Source organism: Narcine bancroftii, chromosome 8 (assembly GCF_036971445.1).
Source record: "Narcine bancroftii isolate sNarBan1 chromosome 8, sNarBan1.hap1, whole genome shotgun sequence".
Classification (NCBI taxonomy): domain Eukaryota; kingdom Metazoa; phylum Chordata; class Chondrichthyes; order Torpediniformes; family Narcinidae; genus Narcine; species Narcine bancroftii.
This window is the reverse complement of record NC_091476.1, coordinates 83,277,989-83,295,486: the sequence shown is the minus strand read 5'-3', so window position 1 is coordinate 83,295,486 and position 17,498 is coordinate 83,277,989. Positions and strand designations below refer to the sequence as shown.

At 42.4% G+C, this 17,498-nt stretch overlaps 1 protein-coding gene across 10 annotated transcripts in view; it reads right to left on the bottom strand.

Moving 5' to 3' along the window:
- The window catches only part of prdm10 (PR domain containing 10), a 385,295-nt gene that overhangs the window by 6,153 nt on the left and 361,644 nt on the right, over positions 1 to 17,498 (bottom strand). For all 10 annotated transcript variants that reach the window (XM_069894370.1, XM_069894369.1, XM_069894366.1 and 7 more), the window contains 2 exons: positions 16,281 to 16,449; positions 1,933 to 2,033 (listed from right to left, as the gene is read on the bottom strand). In XM_069894370.1, coding sequence (XP_069750471.1) covers positions 1,933 to 2,033; positions 16,281 to 16,449 — 270 coding nt within the window. The remainder of the gene's footprint in view (positions 1 to 1,932; positions 2,034 to 16,280; positions 16,450 to 17,498) is intronic.

Sequence of the window (17,498 nt, the reverse complement as noted above, 5' to 3'; positions counted from 1 at the left end):
AAAAGAAGTGGAGGAGTGTCATTGCTGATCAGGAATACCAACACAGCTACAGAAAATGGGGAAGTCGTGGAGGGATTATCTACTGAGTCAGTGTGGGTGGGAGTCAGGAACAGGAAGGGGGTAATTACCCTACTGGGTTTACGTTATTAACTCCCCAGTAGTAATAGATTGAAGAGCAGTTATGGGGCAGATTCTATAAGGTGCAAAAATAATAAGATTGAGGTGATGGGTGATTTTAACAATCTTAGAGTGAAGGGTTTGAATGAAGTGGCATTTATTACTAATGGTGAGCCTCAGGGATCAGTGCTGGGATCATTGTTGTTTGTCATCTATATCAATGATCTGGATAATGTGGTAGAGTGGATCAGCATGTTTGCAGATGACACTAAAATTGAATTGAAGGCATTGTGGACAGCGAAGAAGTTTTCAAAGCTTGCAGAGGGATCTAGAGCAGCTGTGAAAATGGCCGATTGAGGTGTTGCATTTTGGAAGGATAAACATTAAAAATAGGAAGAGATTGAGAAAAGTCAGTGTAGATTTATGAAACAAAAATCATATTTCACAAGAGGATTTGGGATATTTAGAGTTTTAGGCTGTGATAAAATTCAACACAGGAAGTTCATTAAGACAAGAGATCAGAGAATTGGAGATGATGTCACAACACAGAAATGCTGGAAGAACTCAGCAAGTCTTGCAGAGTCCTCCGAAGGTAAAGATGTACCGTATTACTGAGCCCTTCTTCAAGGTATCAGGAGGTGATGTACGGAACTGACGAACAGAGAAAGCAGAGTGAGAACAAATGGATCCTTCTCATCTTGGCAGGCAGTGGGGTACCACACTAACCCATGCTTGGACTCCAGCTATTCATGAACTATATTGTCAAACAGTTGCAAGTTTACTGGTTACACAAAACGAGGTGGCATCACGAGTTGTGACGAGGAAGTTTCTAGAGATTGGAGACAAGCTGAGTGAGTGGGTCAGAACATGGCAGAAAATGTGCAAGTGCACAAAATAGAAAAGCAGAGTTCAACAGGAAATTAGGAAGACCTTCATTACGAGAGGATCTGAGTACAGGAGGAAAGATGCCTCTCTGCAGTCACAAAGGCCTTGGTGAAACCACATTCACTGCACCCATTCTAGAGACAATGAATTTGCCATGTGGATTTGAATGAATAGACAAGCTATGTACTCTCTCAAGTCCAGCAACATTCTTGCTGGAACTATCAAATTTGATGCTGGAGAAGGTTTTCTTGGCTAAGGAGTCAAGAAAAAGGGTTACAGTCTCAGAGTAAGAGGTAGGGCATTCAATAGTAAGATGAGGAGAAATTGATGAGTGGCACACTGTGCTAAAAAAGCTTACGGTTGGAAACAAATCAACATCTGGAGTGCCACAATAATTAGCACTAAGCCCAACCAATCATTGTAAAATGATGAAACATTAGTTAGCATCTACTGGAAGATTCTATGGAGTTCTGGGCACAACATTAATCAATGTTTCTGTGACGATACAGAAAAGATTAAGATGCTATCAGTGACCAGGTTACATGGAGAGAGTGGAGAAGCTGTCATTGTTCTTCGTCAGAGGTTCTGAAGGGGAGATTTGATGACTCATGGTCATTCAGCACAGGTGAAAGTGACTGGCAGTTTTGTGACCCACCCCCCCCCCCGCGAAAAAAATCCACTGCCTGCAGTTGGAAAAATACAGAATATCGATAAGGAGAAAAAAATCTTCAAAAATGGAGCAGTGGGGGCAGAGCACTGTCAGGCAATTAACTGGGCAAGCCAACCAAAGAGCTCTCCTTCTGTAATTCCATGATTACAGACATTAATGGAAAGTTCTAGAAGCACTAATATAATTTAGCCAAGGCACTGAAAAGATGTCAATACTCGGTCACGTGTAATACGCTGAAGATAACATTTACAGGCACTTACCTGAGTCACTGCCTTCACCTGGGTGCTGTTCACTGTGCCCACAGGGGCCTCTGTAATGACGTATTGAGTCTGAGGAATGGTCATCATTTGTATCTCAGAAGCTGCAGCACAAAGAAAAAAGGAAAGCCTTTCATTGTAAATTGAACGGTACATGGCTGTGCATAAGTGTCCAATTCCAACTGCAGCCAGTGGGCCCAGGAATGGTATCAAACACCAAGAATAGAAAGCCTTGGCTCGATGAATCATACAAAGCATCTTTTCAAAATGATACCAGACAAAATTTGACATTGACCCACAGTTTGGGCAGAAGGGTAGATCTTATGAAGTACTTTTAGTCATCCAGTGCACAACCTGGCTGGCCTATCCATATTTAACCCCATCTATCAGCACTTGGATTGTGTGCCTTGTTCATTCAAGTGCTGATCCAGATTCTCCTTACTGAGAGCCTCTGACCTCACCCACCTCCTCAGTTCCAGATTCCAAACATCCTTAGGTAAAAAAAAAATCATCTAATCCCCTTCAAAACTCTTAGACCTCACTGTAAACCTATGGCCTCTAGTCTTGCATACCAAGGCCATGGAGAAGAGTTCACTGATATCAACCACTTCAATGCCAGTGGTACCATAACCTCCCTGCTTTTATATTCTGTGCTTTACCTAACGGAGGTAAGAATCTTATATACTTTATTCAGCATTTTATCCACCGGTGCTGCCACCTTCAGGGAATCCTCTATTCCTCAATATCCCCTTGGCTCATACCATTCATTGTCGAGAGGCAGAAATACACATGTAAACAGAAGGAATTAAATCTAAGTTGGGGGTTAAGGGCCAAGATGCTGAAGGAAGGGCTGCTTAAGACGGGAGATTTCAGAGGGTCACAGGGCTGTGAAGTAGGCTGGTAAAGTTACAGAAGAAAGAAGGGGGAAAAAGCTATGGTTGAATGCAGTAAGTGATCATTTAAAATTCAGCTGCTGCTGAACCAGAACCAATGTAGGTCAGGGACCATTTTGAAGCTTGGATATTGCAGCAGGAAATGTGGCCGTGTTCAGAGGTTGGCAAATGCGAGGATGACAAGGGAGTAAACTCATCTAGAGACTAGAAAGACATGGAGAAGCATGTCAGCAGATGAACTGAGGTAGAAACATTTGAAAGCTTCCTGGAACAATATTAAGTACAGAAAAACCCCTGGCATCCAGAACTCATGCAACTGGCACCCTCAAGCAACCAACAAAAAATATTGAGGAAAATAAATAAAAACATTTAAAATAAGTAAGAATAAAATAAGTTAAAAAAAATGCAAGTTTAAAATAATAAAAGTAAATCTTCTCTGAAGTAACACATGAACCTCTGCTGAAGATGGGAGCAAATATTCAGCCAGTGGACGGTCTTGGTCATGGTTTGCACGTAGCAGCTGTTTAAATAAAGTTGTGAGGCAGCAGTGGGAGTCGCCCAGGAGGAAGAGCTGGTTGATGTTGCTCGCCGTTGGGGTGACTCTCTTAAAGAGCCTACTTATCCCTACTTAGTAAGAATCACCCCAGTCAGAGGCTTTATCTGTAAACTTGGGGGAGGGGAGAGCTAATTATCTATAACGTTATTGTTCATCTTTCGGGCGGCTCCGTGGAGAGGCAGCGACTGTTAAATGCTTTCAAAGAATGTGACTGAAAATAAAGAAAATGCTTTCAAGGTTTATATATTCATGCAAGTGAAGTTTGTTCAGTAAGTACAGTATAGTATTTTTCTCTTCTGAACTGTTTATTCTTAACACAAGTGTATTACTTGGGCATGGCAAAAGTAAGACTCAAGCAACTGGAAAATACACTTATCTGGCATCTTCTAATCCCCATAGGTGCTGGATACTAGGGGTTTCACTGTAGTATTAATTAGGGATCCAAGATATGATGGGTTAAACATTCTCCTTCTGTGCTAGATCATCCTGTCATTGCAAACTTCAATGGAAACTGTCAGGTGTCAGTTAGAAGACTGTCTTGTATTGGAGGAAGAGGTAAATAAGTAATCTCATGGTAAGGTGACTATTCTCTGGCCTCATTCTTCTGATGAGCAGCTGGGTGTAACAAGGATAGAGTTTCCCTTATCCTCTCTACCACCCACCAGTCTCCGCATCCAAATCATTCTCTGTAATTTATACCACCTACAACATGATCCCGTCCCCAGACACATCTTCCTCTCCCCTCCTTTTTGTTTTCCATATGAATCGCTCCCTCCACAGCTCCCTCGTCCAATCATCCCTTCCCACCAATTGCCCTTCAGTACCTATCCCTGTGATTAAAAAATACTTCATATGCCCACACTTCCTCCCTCATTACCATTCAAGGCCCCAAACAGAATTACCAAGTGAAGCAACACTTCACATGTGAATCTGCAGGGATCATCTATTGCATCCAGTGCTCCTGTTGTGCCCTCCTCTAAATCGGGAAGATTGGATGCAGATTGAAAGGTTTCCTTGCTGTTGTCCTTTGCTGTTGTCCTCTGCAACAGCAAAGATCTCCCAGTGGCCAAACACCAATTCCACACCCCATTGCCACATTGACATGTCTGTCCATGGCCTCATGTACTGCCACAAATCGGAGGAACAACACCTTGTACTCTGTCTTGACAATCTCCAACCAGACAGCATCAATTTTCCCTTCTCCAATTTCCAGTCTCTTCCTTTTCCCTCATCTCTCTCCCTCCACCTCCAGCTTCCTCCCCCCTCCTATCAGAGAGCTATCTTTCAGCCCTGTGCCCTCTCCACCATCATTTCTCAGCTTATCTTCTACTCTCCCACCTACAGTGTTCTCCATAATGTTTGGGACAAAGACTTTTTTTTCCCTACATTTTTCCCCTTGCTCCACAGTTTTAAATTTGTAACCAAACAATTTGCATGTGATTGAAGTGTACATTCTGCTTGTACACATTTTGGTTTGACCATGTAGAAATTACAGCACGTTTTACACATACTTCCCTCATTTCAGGGCACCATAATGTTTGGGACATTTGGCTTCGCAGCTGTTTGTGAGAAATTGGGTAGGTTTAATTGCTTCATTGGTGCAAGTCTAAGAGAGCTGGGCTTGCTTTTAAGCTTTATCTCCTTTGGAGTCTGCAGTTGCCATTTTGCAACTTGAGAATCAAAGTGGTGCAAATGAAAGTTAAAAAAGCCATTATGAGTCTGAAATATAAGAATAAAACAGTAAGAGACATTGCCCAAACCTGAGGATGACCAAAATCAACTGTTTGGAACATCATTAAGAAGAAAGAGCGTACTGATGAGGTCAGTAATCGCAAAGGGTCTGGTATTCCAAGGAAGACTCCCACTGCTGCTGACGGAAGAATCCTCATCATAATGAAGGAAAATCCCCAAAAGCATGTCAGACAGATCAGAAACACTCTTTAATGGGCAGATGTGGATGTGTCAACGACTGCTGTCCACAGAAGTCTTCATGAACAGAAATACAGAGGCTGTGCTGCAAGATGTAATAGTTAGTCACAGAAACAGGATGGACACATTACAGTTTGCCAAGAGTCTGCAGAATTCTGGAAAAAGGTCTTGTGGACAGATGAGACCAAGATTGACCTGTATCAGAGTGATGGCAAGAGCAAAGTGTGGAGGCATAAAAGAACTGCCCAAGATCCAAAACGTACCATGTTTGTCATGGTTTGCATCTTGCAGAGCAGCCTCTGTATTTGCTCGATTGCCACAAGGGAGTTGGAGAGAAAGTTTCCAAAATTTTAACCTGAAATTGGCTGCAGGCTTTTTCTTTGGTTTTGGTGTTTCCCCCAGGAGCCACACGACGAGCATAGTAGGCAGAGAGTGATAGTGCAGTAGAGACAGAAAGAATGGGATAGATAGGGAGAGTGTGGGTACGGAGCCCAGGGTAGTGGAATGCTCCTCTTGTAGGACGTGGATTGTCAGAGAAGTCGGTATTTTCCCTGATGGTGACAAATGAGAGGTCAAGGAACCTCCAGGGTAGTGATCCCAGGATTGCTTCCTGTGCCACGAACTGCAGAGGTTAGAAATAGGAGGATAAGGCAGCTTAATACATAGCTGGAAACAAGGGGTAGGAGGGAGGGCTTCAAGTTTCTAGATCACTGGGCCCTGTTCCAGGGAAGGTGGGATCTCTACCCACAGGATGGATTGGATCTGAACTAGAAGGGGAGTAATATCCTTGTGGGTAGGTTTGTTAGTCTTGCCCTGATGAGTTTAAACTAGATTTGCAGGGAGAGGGAAACCAGAATATTAGAGCAGTTAGTGAGAAGGAGGAGGATAAAGGTCACACGAGCACTGCATGTATAGAGAGAAATCAAAGGACTGTATGTGACAGTAATTTTCTCAGGTGTATGTATTTTAATGCGAGGAGTATTGTTAGAAAGGCTGACGATCTTAGGGCATGGATTGACACATGGGATTACGAGATTATTGATATTACTGAGACTTGATTGCAGGAGGTGCAGGACTGGCATCTTAATGTTCCATTGTTTAAGTCGTGATGGAGGAGGAGGGATGAAAGGGGAGGTGTGGCAGTGCTCGTCAGGGAAAATATCTCAGCTGTGCAAAGTCAGGACAGTCAGGAGGGTTTGTCTACAGAGGCCATATGGGTGGAGTTGAGGAACGGGAAAGGTGTGACCACACTGATAGGGTTGTATTATAAATCGCCCAATAGTCAGAGAGAATTAGAGGACCAAATCAGTAGAGATAGCAAACCGATGTAAGAGCAGAAAGTTATGATAATAGAAAATTTTAACTTCCCAAATATTGACTGGGACTCCCGTACTGTGAAAGGGCTGGATGGCTTAGAGTTTGTCAAATGTGTTCAGGAAAGTTTTGTAAATCAATGGTACCAACAAGAGAGGATATAGAACTTGATCTCCTATTAGGGAATAAGACAGGTTACGTGACAGATGTACGTGTAGTGAACATATTGGAACCAGTGACCATAATGTCATGAATTTCAAGTTAACTATGGAGAAGGTTAGGCCTAGGCCTCATGTTGGGATTCTAAATTGGAGAAAGGCGAATTTTGAGGAAATGTTCCTGTCAGGATTAAAGGAGAAGTTAGCAGGAATAACACATTTGGTTTTTGAAAAATACTGGGGACCTAGTTGGGATGAAGAGAGGCTTATAGCAGGTATAGGCAACATGCAGAAAATACTGGAGATCTAGTTGGGATGAAGAGAGGCGTATAGCAGGTATAGGCAACATGCAGAAAATGAGGAGTATAAAAAAATGCATGAAAATCATGAAAAGGCTACCTTGAGGGGGGCTAGTGTAGAAATTACAGGCTCTGGCTGATATATTTAAAATGTCCTTTGCCACACTTGAGGTGCCAGAGGATTGGAGGGTAGTTCATGTTTTCCCATTGTTTAAAAAAGGCTCCAAAAATAAACCAGGTAATTATAGGCCAGTGAACCTGACATCAGTAGTAGGTAAATTATTGGAAGGGGCTCTGAGAGACAGATATATGGGTATTTGGACAGCCAAAGGCTGATTAAGGATAGTCAGTGTGGCTTTGTGGGTGGAATATCATGTTTAACAAATCTTCAAATCTTGTAGAGTTTTCTGAGGAGGTTACCAAGAAGGTAGATGAAGGAAAGGCTGTGGATGTTGTCTACGTGGAACTTAGTGAAGCATTTGACTAAGTCTCACGTGGGAAGTTAGTTCAAAAGGTTAAGACACCAGGAATCGATGGAGAGGTTGTAAACTGGATTAATAATTGGCTGTGTGGGAGAAGACAGAGGGTGGTGGTGGATGGTTGCTTCTCAGACCTGTGCCTCAGGGATCGGTGCTGGGACCATTGTTGTTTGTTGTCTATATCAATGATCTGGATGATAATGTGGTGAATTGGATCATCAAATTTGCTGATGACACAAAGATAGGAGATGTTGTGGACAGTGAGGAAGATTTTCAAAGCTTGCAGAGGGATCTGGACCAACTGGGAGAACGGGCCAAAAAATGGCAGATGGAGTTTAATGTAGACAAGTGTGTGGTGATGCATTTTGGAGGGCAAACCAAGGAAGGACATACACGGTAAATGGTCGGGCACTGAGGAGTATGGAAGAGCAGAGAGATCTGGGAATACAGATAGATCGTTCCCTGAAAATGACGTCGCAGGTGGACAGGGTTTCTGAAGAAAGCTTTTGGCATCTTAGCCTTTATAAATCAAAGTATTGAGTCCAGGAGTTGGGATGTTGTTTAAGACACTGGAGAGACTAAATTTGGAATATTGTGAGCAGTTCTGGACACCTGACTACAGGAAGGATATCAATACGATTGAAAGAGTGCAGAGAAGATTTATGAGGATGTTGATGGGCCTTCAGGAGTTGAGTCACAGGGAAATATTAAACAGGTTAGGATTTTATTCCTTGGAGCGTAGAAGAATGAGGGGAGATTTGATAGAGGTTTGCAAGATTATGAGAAGTATAGACAGAGTGGATGAGAGTAGGCTTTTTCCATTTAGATTAGGAGAGATAAATACAGGAGGTCAGAGTTTTAAGCAGAAAGGGAAAAGGTTTAGGGGGAAAATTAGGAGAAAGTTCTCTCTGAGTGGTGGGAGAATGGAATGAGCTGCCATCTGATGTGGTGAATGCAGGCTCGATCTTGAGTTTTAAAAACAGATTGGATAGATACATGGATGAGAGAGGTGTGGAGATTCTGGAATGGGAACAGGTCAGTGGAACTAGTGAAATAGTGGTTGGCACAGAATAGAAGGGCTGAATGGACTGTTTTCTGTGTTGTAGCGTTCTATGTTTCTGCAGTTTGTTAAGCCAAACTATGGCAAATGGTTGTGTCCTGGAGTTGCAGTTCCATAAAAGTGGCGACACAGGTCAACGGAGCACTGAAAGACATAATTAAGATAGGAAGAGTACGAAAAAGATTCATAAAGAAATAACCAGGACTGGAGGGCTTGAGTTAAAAGAGTCCAGAGAGACAAAAACTGTTTTCCTTGGAGTGTGGGTGGCTGAGCGGTGACTTTAGAAATGATAAACAAAATCATAAGGGGTAAAATCATAATGGGCATTAGTCAGACTGGGAACCTGAGTAGCCAGTGGAAGAGTTGAGAGGATGGCAGATGCTGGTCAGAGTGTTGTGTGGAAGGCAGATGAACTTAGAGCCTGGATTGGTTCTTGGAAATATGATGTAGCAGCCGTTACAGAGACGTGTCTGCAAGGGGTCAGGACTGGCAGCTCAATGTTCCAAGGTTTTGTTGTTTTAAATGGAATAGAGAAGGAAGTCAAGAGGTGGAGGTGGAGATGTAGCATTGTTAATCAGGGAAAATGTCACAGCCTGCACTCAAAGAGATCACAGTGGTGGGGTCAAGTACCAAGGCAGTGTGGGCAGTACCCAGAAACCAGAAATCCTTTTGATAAGGCTGCACTTTAGACTCACAATAGCCACTGGGAGCTGGAAGAACAGACATGTCAGCAGATTATGGAAAGTTGCAAAAGGATTGTTTAATTTCCCCAAATTGATGGGATGTCCTTAGGGCTGGAGGCTTATATGGTGCAGAATTTGTTAAGTGTATTGGCAAATGAGCCTGACCAGGTGATCAGAGTTTCAGAGGGGGGACATTTTGGGTTTAGTTATCACTCTTCCTTAAATTAATTTTCAAGAAGTTTATGGTCAAAGATAAGCATGGGTATTGTAGAAAATTACAACATGGGGGAAGGAAAATTATGACAGGATTAGACAGGAGCTGGGGAGCAAAGTGTTATCAGGCAAGCCCACAACTGGCATGTTTAATTACATTTTTAATGTATTAGCTCATGACAATAGAAGGAACCTTTGATCCAACTAATAGAGTCCAAGACCAGCATGTTCCAATGTGAAGGAAGGATAAAGATGTCTTGGTAAGAGATCCCTGGATGATGAGAGAGATCATAAACTTAGTTAAGAAATATGTATTGTACAGGAAGCTACTTGCAGAAAAGGCTCAAGGAGGAATATAAAGACTCCCAGGAAGAAGTCAAGCAAGGCATTAGAAAGGCCAAATGGGGCCATGAAGTGGCCTTGGTAAGCAGGATTAAAGAAAATCTCACAACATTTCAAATGATCATTAAAAACAAGAGGATGACTAGAGAGAGGATAGGACCTCTCAGGGTCAAAGGAGGAATGTGTGCTTGGAGTCAGAGGGAGTGAATGAATACTTTGGATCAGTAATCACCAAGGAGATTACACAATGCTATTACAGTGCCAGCGAAAGAGGTTCTAATCCAGCTCTATCTGTAAAGAGTTTGTATGTTCTCTCCATGACACGTCTGGGTTTCCCTTGGTTGCTCTGGTTTCACCCCACTTATGGAGTAAATACAACTGGATTCAGATTAGTTATTGATATAGGCACAGAAATGTCTGATGGTTTAAATCCAGACAAATGTCAGGGGAGTGTATACAAATAATGACAGGGGTCCAGGTCCAGAGCTTATTGTTAGAGGCTATGCAAGTAGATAAAATGGCAAAGAAAGTATCATGTATGCTTCCCTTCATTGGGCAGAGCACAGTATAAAAGTACAAAGGTCACGTGGCAGCTATACAAGACTTCAGTGAGACCGCACTTTGTCTAACCGTGCAATTCTGGTCGCCCCACGACAGGAAGGATGTGGAGGTTTTGGAATGGTACAGAAGCAGTTCACCAGGATGTTGCCTGGTTTAAAGGATACCAGTCAGGGGGAGAGACTGGGCAAACTTTAGTTGTTTTCTCTGGAATGTTGGAGACTGAGGGGAGATGATTATGAGAGGCACTGATAAGGTGGATAGTCAGAATCTTTTCCCCAGGCAAATGCATCACACGTTGGAGGACATGCATTGTAGGTGAGAGGCAGTAAGGACAAGGGAGATGTGTTGGACAAATATTTTACATCGATCTTGGCAGGTACCTGGAATAACGGTGGAAGTAGATACAACAGTAGCATTTAAAATATTTCCAGATAGACACATGAATGACGGAAGTGGACTACATTTATCAGGTGCACGCAGTAGATTCTTAGTTTGATTTGTACATCGTGTTCAGCCCATTCACATGTTCCTGTGCTGTACTCTTCTATGTTCTCTTCCCAAAGGAAAGTGCGCCAAGGTTCATTGGTTTAAAATGGGTGGGAAAGATTTAAAAGGGACTTGAGGAGGTACTTTTACATTCAGTGTCTTTGGAACGAGCTACCAGAGGAAGTGATAGAGGTGGGTACAATTAGGACATTAAAAGGCATTTGGATACATACATGAAAAGGAATGATAGAGGGATGTGGGTCAAATGCAGGAAAATGGGACGAGCTCAGATTGGGCCGAAGGGCCTGTTTCTGTGTTAATATATCTCCGCGGCTCTAACTGTAAATATTCACATGACTAATAAAGCTGCTCATGGGAGAAGAGAGTGGAAGTTTAGTGCAGGAAACAAAAGTGCTGAGGAGGAGCTCAGTGTCCATGGGAAAAAAAATAGGCAGTTGACCACTGGACCTGAGCCCTTCTTCAGGCAGTTCAGTAAATTATTAAATTATGAATAATGAGATGATCCTCCTATCAGATGATTGTACCATTTCACTTAACTAACTTTGAACAGCACCTCTCCATGCCTGAGAGATATTAGTTCACAATGAGGTATTTAGCTGCAGTCTCATTTGCCTTTTGAGAGGTTACATAGATTACACAAGGTAGGAGTTGTGATATAGAGATGAGTGATTGGAAGAGTCCAATTTGTGATGATATCGCTGATCCGTGCCAAGTCCTCATCATTTCATTACAATTGAAACAATTTATGTATGTGGAGTTCAACGAAGGGAGCTGCACGTACTTGTACCATCAGAACCAGAACACAAAGGGATAAACGTCAGATCACAGTTCAGTGAAGATAACATATAACAATTACAGCACGGAAACAGGCCATTAGGCCCTTCTAGTCCGCACCGAACCAAACACCCCTTTCTAGTCCCACCTCCCTGCACAATGCCCATAACCCTCCATCTTCTTCTCATCCATATACCTGTCCAACCTTTTCTTAAATAATACAATTGACTCCGCCGCCACTATTTCTCCCGGAAGATCATTCCACACGGCTACCACTCTCTGAGTAAAGAAGTTCCCCCTCATGTTACCTCTAAACCTCTGCCCCTTAATTCTTAACTCATGTCCTCATTTTTAATCTTTCCTCCTCTTAACGGAAATAGTCTATCCACATCCATTCTGTCTATCCCTTTCATAATCTTAAATACTTCTATCAAATCCCCTCTCAACCTTCTACGCTCCAAAGAATAAAGACCCAATCTGTCCAATCTCTCCCCATACTCCAGATGCTTAAACCCAGGCAACATTCTGGTAAACCTTCTCTGCACTCTCTCCACTTTGTTTATATCCTTCCTATAATTAGGCGACCAGAACTGCACACAGAACTCCAAATTAGGCCGCACCAACGCCTTATACAATCTCAACATTACCTCCCAACTCCTATATTCCATGCAATGATTGATAAAGGCAAGCATACTAAAAGCCTTCTTCACCACCCTATTCACGTGAGTTTCTACCTTCAGGGAACGATGTACCGTTACTCCTAAATCTTTCTGCTCTTCTATATTCCTCAATGCTCTCCCATTTACCACGTATGTCCTATTCTGATTCTTCTTACCAAAATGAAGCACCTCACACTTATCAGCATTAAATTCCATCTGCCATTTTTCAGCCCACTTTTCTAAGCAGCCCAAATCCCTCTGCAATCCTTGAAAACCTTCTTCATTATCCACTATTCCACCTATCTTAGTATCGTCTGCATATTTACTAATCCAATTAACCACCCCATCATCTAGATCATTAATGTATATAACGAACAACAATGGGCCCAATACAGATCCTTGAGGCACACCACTGGTCACCGGCCTCCAACCTGACAGACAATTATCCACTACCACCCTTTGGCCTCTCCCTTTCAGCCAATGTTCAATCCATTTGACTATCTTAAAATTTATACCTAAAGACTGCACCTTCCTAACTAACCTTCCATGTGGTACCTTATCGAAGGCCTTACTGAAGTCCATATAGACAACATCCACTGCGCTACCCTCATCCACATTCCTAGTCACCTCTTCAAAAAATTCAATCAGATTGGTCAAACATGACCTTCCTCCCACAAATCCATGTTGAGTGCTCCTGATCAGACCCTGTCTATCCAGATGTTTATAAGTACTATCTCTAAGAATTTTCTCCATTAATTTACCTACCACAGACGTCAAACTTACAGGCCGATAGTTGCCAGGCTTCCTCCTTGAACCCTTTTTAAATAACGGAACCACATGCGCAATGCGCCAATCCTCCGGCAGTATCCCCATATCTAATGACATTTGGAAAATTACCGCCAGAGCCTCTGCTATTTCCTCCCTCACTTCTCTCAATGTCCTGGGGAAGATCCCGTCTGGTCCCGGAGACTTATCCACCTTTATATTCTTCAAAAGCCTTAAAACTACACCTTTTGTAATCTCTATATTCCCCATATTTACCCAATTTGCTTTTTTTAATCTCACATCTCCCAATATCCTTCTCCTTAGTGAATACCGAAGAAAAGAAACTGTGCAATATCTCCCCCATTTCTCTAGGCTCCACACACAGTTTTCCGCTCTGATTTTCTAAAACACTGACATTTATCAAAGTAAGTCAATTTGATGAATTGCATTCCAGTAAGCCCATCTGGAGCCTCAAGAAGGAGCAACAATATTTACAAGAAAAATTCCCATGCAGATTTGTGTCAGGGTTAATGATCTATGCATTACTAACACGAGAATTGTATTTCTAAGAATAAGGCGATTAGTTCATTATGGGAGAAAAAAAAAAATTCCTTTTGTGGGAGTATCCGAGACAACCTCAACACTACAACCACTCATTCAAGTTGATATCCCTCTTATCTGGGGTCAGTAAGGTTAATAGATAAGATTTTTGTGAGCAAGGCTTGAAGACAAGAGAGAGAGCTGTCATGACCCCACTGAGCAGTAGAACAGGTTCAAGGCACTCATTCTTGTCCTAAAGTACCTTCAACCTGAAAAATGACAATCCACGATTCAAGAGCTGTTGTCATAACCAATCTAATTTCCACAACCCTACAGGAGAAGCCAGAGAATGGTAGTGGTTGACTGCCTCTCTGACTGGAGGCCCATGACTAGTGGTGTGATTCAAGAATCGGGGCTGGATCCATTGTTACTTGTCATCTATCTTAATGATCAGGATAATAATATGGTAAATTGGATCAGCATTTTTGCAGAGGACACAAAGATTGGAGATTGTGGACAGCGAAGAAGGCATTCAAAGCTTGCAGAGGGATCTGGACCAGCTGGTAAAATGAGCAGCAAAATGAATAAATTCCAATTCTGAGAATGGCAGATGGAATTTAATGCAGATAAGTGTGAAGTGTTGCATTTTGGTAGAACAAGCCAACGTATAAATGGTGGGATGCTGAGGAGTGCGGTACAACAGAGGGATCTGAGAATAGATACATAATTCCCTGAAAGTGGCATCACAGATACAGTAGATAGGTTTGAGCTGTTGGCACATTGGCCTTCATCAATCAAATTATTGAATCCAGGATTTGGAATGATGTGGTGAAGTACAAGACATTGGTGAGGCCAAATTTGGTGTATTGTGTGAAGTTTTGGTCTTCTAACTATAGGAAGGGTATCAATAAGATGAAGAGGGCAGAGAAGATTTACTAGGATGTTGCCCGGACTTCAGGAACTGGAGTTACAGGGAAAGGTTAAACTTTATTCCCTGGAGTGTAGAAGAATGAGGGGAGATTTGATAGAGGTATTTAAAGTTATGATCAGTGGAGACAGAGAAAATACAACCAGGCCTTTTCCACTTAGGTTAGGAGAGATCAAAACTAGAGGAAGTGGTTAAGGGTGAACGAGGAAAAGTTTAAAAGAAATTTTTTTGTTTGACATACAGTTGGGTAACAGGCCATTTCAGCCCACAAGCCCGTGCTGCTCAATTACACCTAATTGTTCGACAACCCCAGTACATTTTGAATGGTGGGAGGAAACCAGAGCCCCCAGGAAAAGCCCACACAGACACGAGGAGAATGTACAAACTCCTTATGGGACTCAAACCCCAGATCCAATTGCTGCTGCTGTAACAGTGTTGGGCTAACCACTACACTAACCATGCGACCTCTACAGACAGAGTAGTGGGAGTGTGCCAGCTGATTTAGTAAATGCAGGCTCAATTTTGACATTTAAGAAAAATTTGGATAGGTACATGGATGGAAGGGGTATGGAATGTGCAGGTCAGTGGGATGAGACAGAATAATAGTTCAGCACAGACGAGAAGGGCCAAAGAGCCTGATATGTGCTGCAGTTTTCTATGACTATGGTTCCAACCATCAATATCAAAAGCAAATGAACTGGTTCTTCTGCTATCAATAGAATTACTATTGACTGAATTTCAGAACAAAACTCACATGCAGGGTGGCCTTGAGCAGATGGCATGAAAGTCAACATTTAAATGTGAAATATAATGTCACAAAGTGTACAGTCATGCATTTTGGTTGAGAAAAATAAATGAGCAGACTTTTTAAAATGGGGAGAAAATTGAAAATACCCAGATGGAGAGGGACCTGGGAGTCCTCGTGCAGGATAGGCTGAAGGTGAACTTGCAGGTTGAAAGTGGCGAAGAAGGCAAATGCAATGCTGGTATTCCTTTCAAGAGGAATAGAAGAGCAGGGATGTGATGTTGAGGCTTCATAAGACACTGGTGAGACATCACTTGGAGGATTGTGAGTGGTTTTAGGCACCTCATTTAAGAAAGGATGTGCTGACATTGGAGAGAGTTCAAAGGAGGTTCACTAGGATGATAGGGGGAATGAAAGGGTTATATGAGGAGCATTTGACTGCTCTTGGCCTGTATTTGTTGGAATTTAAGAGTTTGAAGGGGGATTCATTGAAACATTTTGAATGTTGTAAGGCATGGACAGAATAAAGGGTGTCTGCTTAGAACAGAGATTCATAGGAATTTTTTCATCCAAATTATTGACACAGATGGTATGGAGGCCAGGTCATTGGATGCATTTCAGGGAGAGATTGATATGTTCTTGTTTAGCCAGGGCATCATCAGAATTTTTTTTGCTGCTTCATCTTCAGAGTTTATCCAGTGTTTTATTGCAGAATGGTACAGATGAGTGACCTCCAAATACTGTCAATATTTGCATGGTTGATTCAGATCCAGGTGTGGTGACAAAGTAATCAGCACAGTTTCAACATAACCAAGTTCAACTTGGAATTCCAAAGGTTTTCGGCCAAATGTGTCAGTTCCCCCAAGCAGACAGATTCCTGCATGAACAAAGGACATGATCTGACTGGGTCTGTTTCCACGCCGATCTTCATAGAACAAGGACTTACAGTAGTTGCGAAAGGTTCCCCATGTGCTGGGAAGGTATGTGTGCTGCACAGTTGTTGCCGGTTGCTGTTGCAAGCCCTGGTTTTGTGTCGGCGTTCCACTCTGCATCTGGGAAGGACTAAGTTCTTGTGATTGCTGTGACGCAGGGCTTAGTGGCTGGCCGCTCCCAGTCTGCAATCAAACACACATTTCAAAGATCATGACAGACTCAGTAAATGCATATTGGTGCCGCGTTTGCAGTGTACTCAATACTCTTCAGTGATGTTTTGTATAGCTGCAACATGATATCCCAACTCTTAGACTCAATGTCTCATCCCCTTCCTTTCCTGACTCCTGTATGATAGGATTCAGGGCAAGGAAACCACTTTGAAATAGACAGCAGCAAAATGAAAACAAAACTGCAAAGGCTGGAACTGAAACAACACCCACCCAAACTGCTGAAAATTCTCAGGTCAGAGAGTGCCAAGCGAAAGGTAATCAAACCCAAAGCCCAGACATTTTATTTCTCTGTGGCTGCCTGACCATATAACCATATAACCACTTACAGCACAGAACAGGCCAGTTCAGCCCTGATGAATATTTTCAGCATTTTGATTTCAAATAAAATCCAGAATACTGAAATGCATTTTGTAAAATTTCTAGGTGGAACTGCAAGAATTTGAAGCTTTCAAACTTAATGCAGCCAGAATCCAACAGCACAATCCTCTCAACAATCACGTCCACATTGTCTACCATGGAAGTTTCAATTTTAATTTTGAGATAATTTAAAGGTAACAAACCCTTCTGGCCCATGAGTCCACACTGTTGAAATACACCCATGTGACCAATTAACTGACTAACCCTGTCCATCTTTGAAATATGGGAGGAAACTGGAACACCGAGAGGAAACCCACTTGGATGTGAGGAGAACGAACAAACTCTTTAAGAGAGTGAAGGATTTGAACCCAGGTCACTGGCGCTGTAATAGCATTTTGCTAACAACTACTACTAAAATGACACCCTAAATATGTTTATGTGTGTGTATAATATATATATCTCTTATAAAACAAAGGTTCCATGCCTGATCACTGCAGAACATCACTGGTTTCAGATGTAGTCAGATGAACACCTGTCCACCACTATCTTCTGCCTCCTATCCCTAAGCCAATTTTGGATCCAGCCAGCAGGTCTCAGATTGCTCTGGATTGCCTTTGTGAACCAGCCAAGCACACAGGATCTTA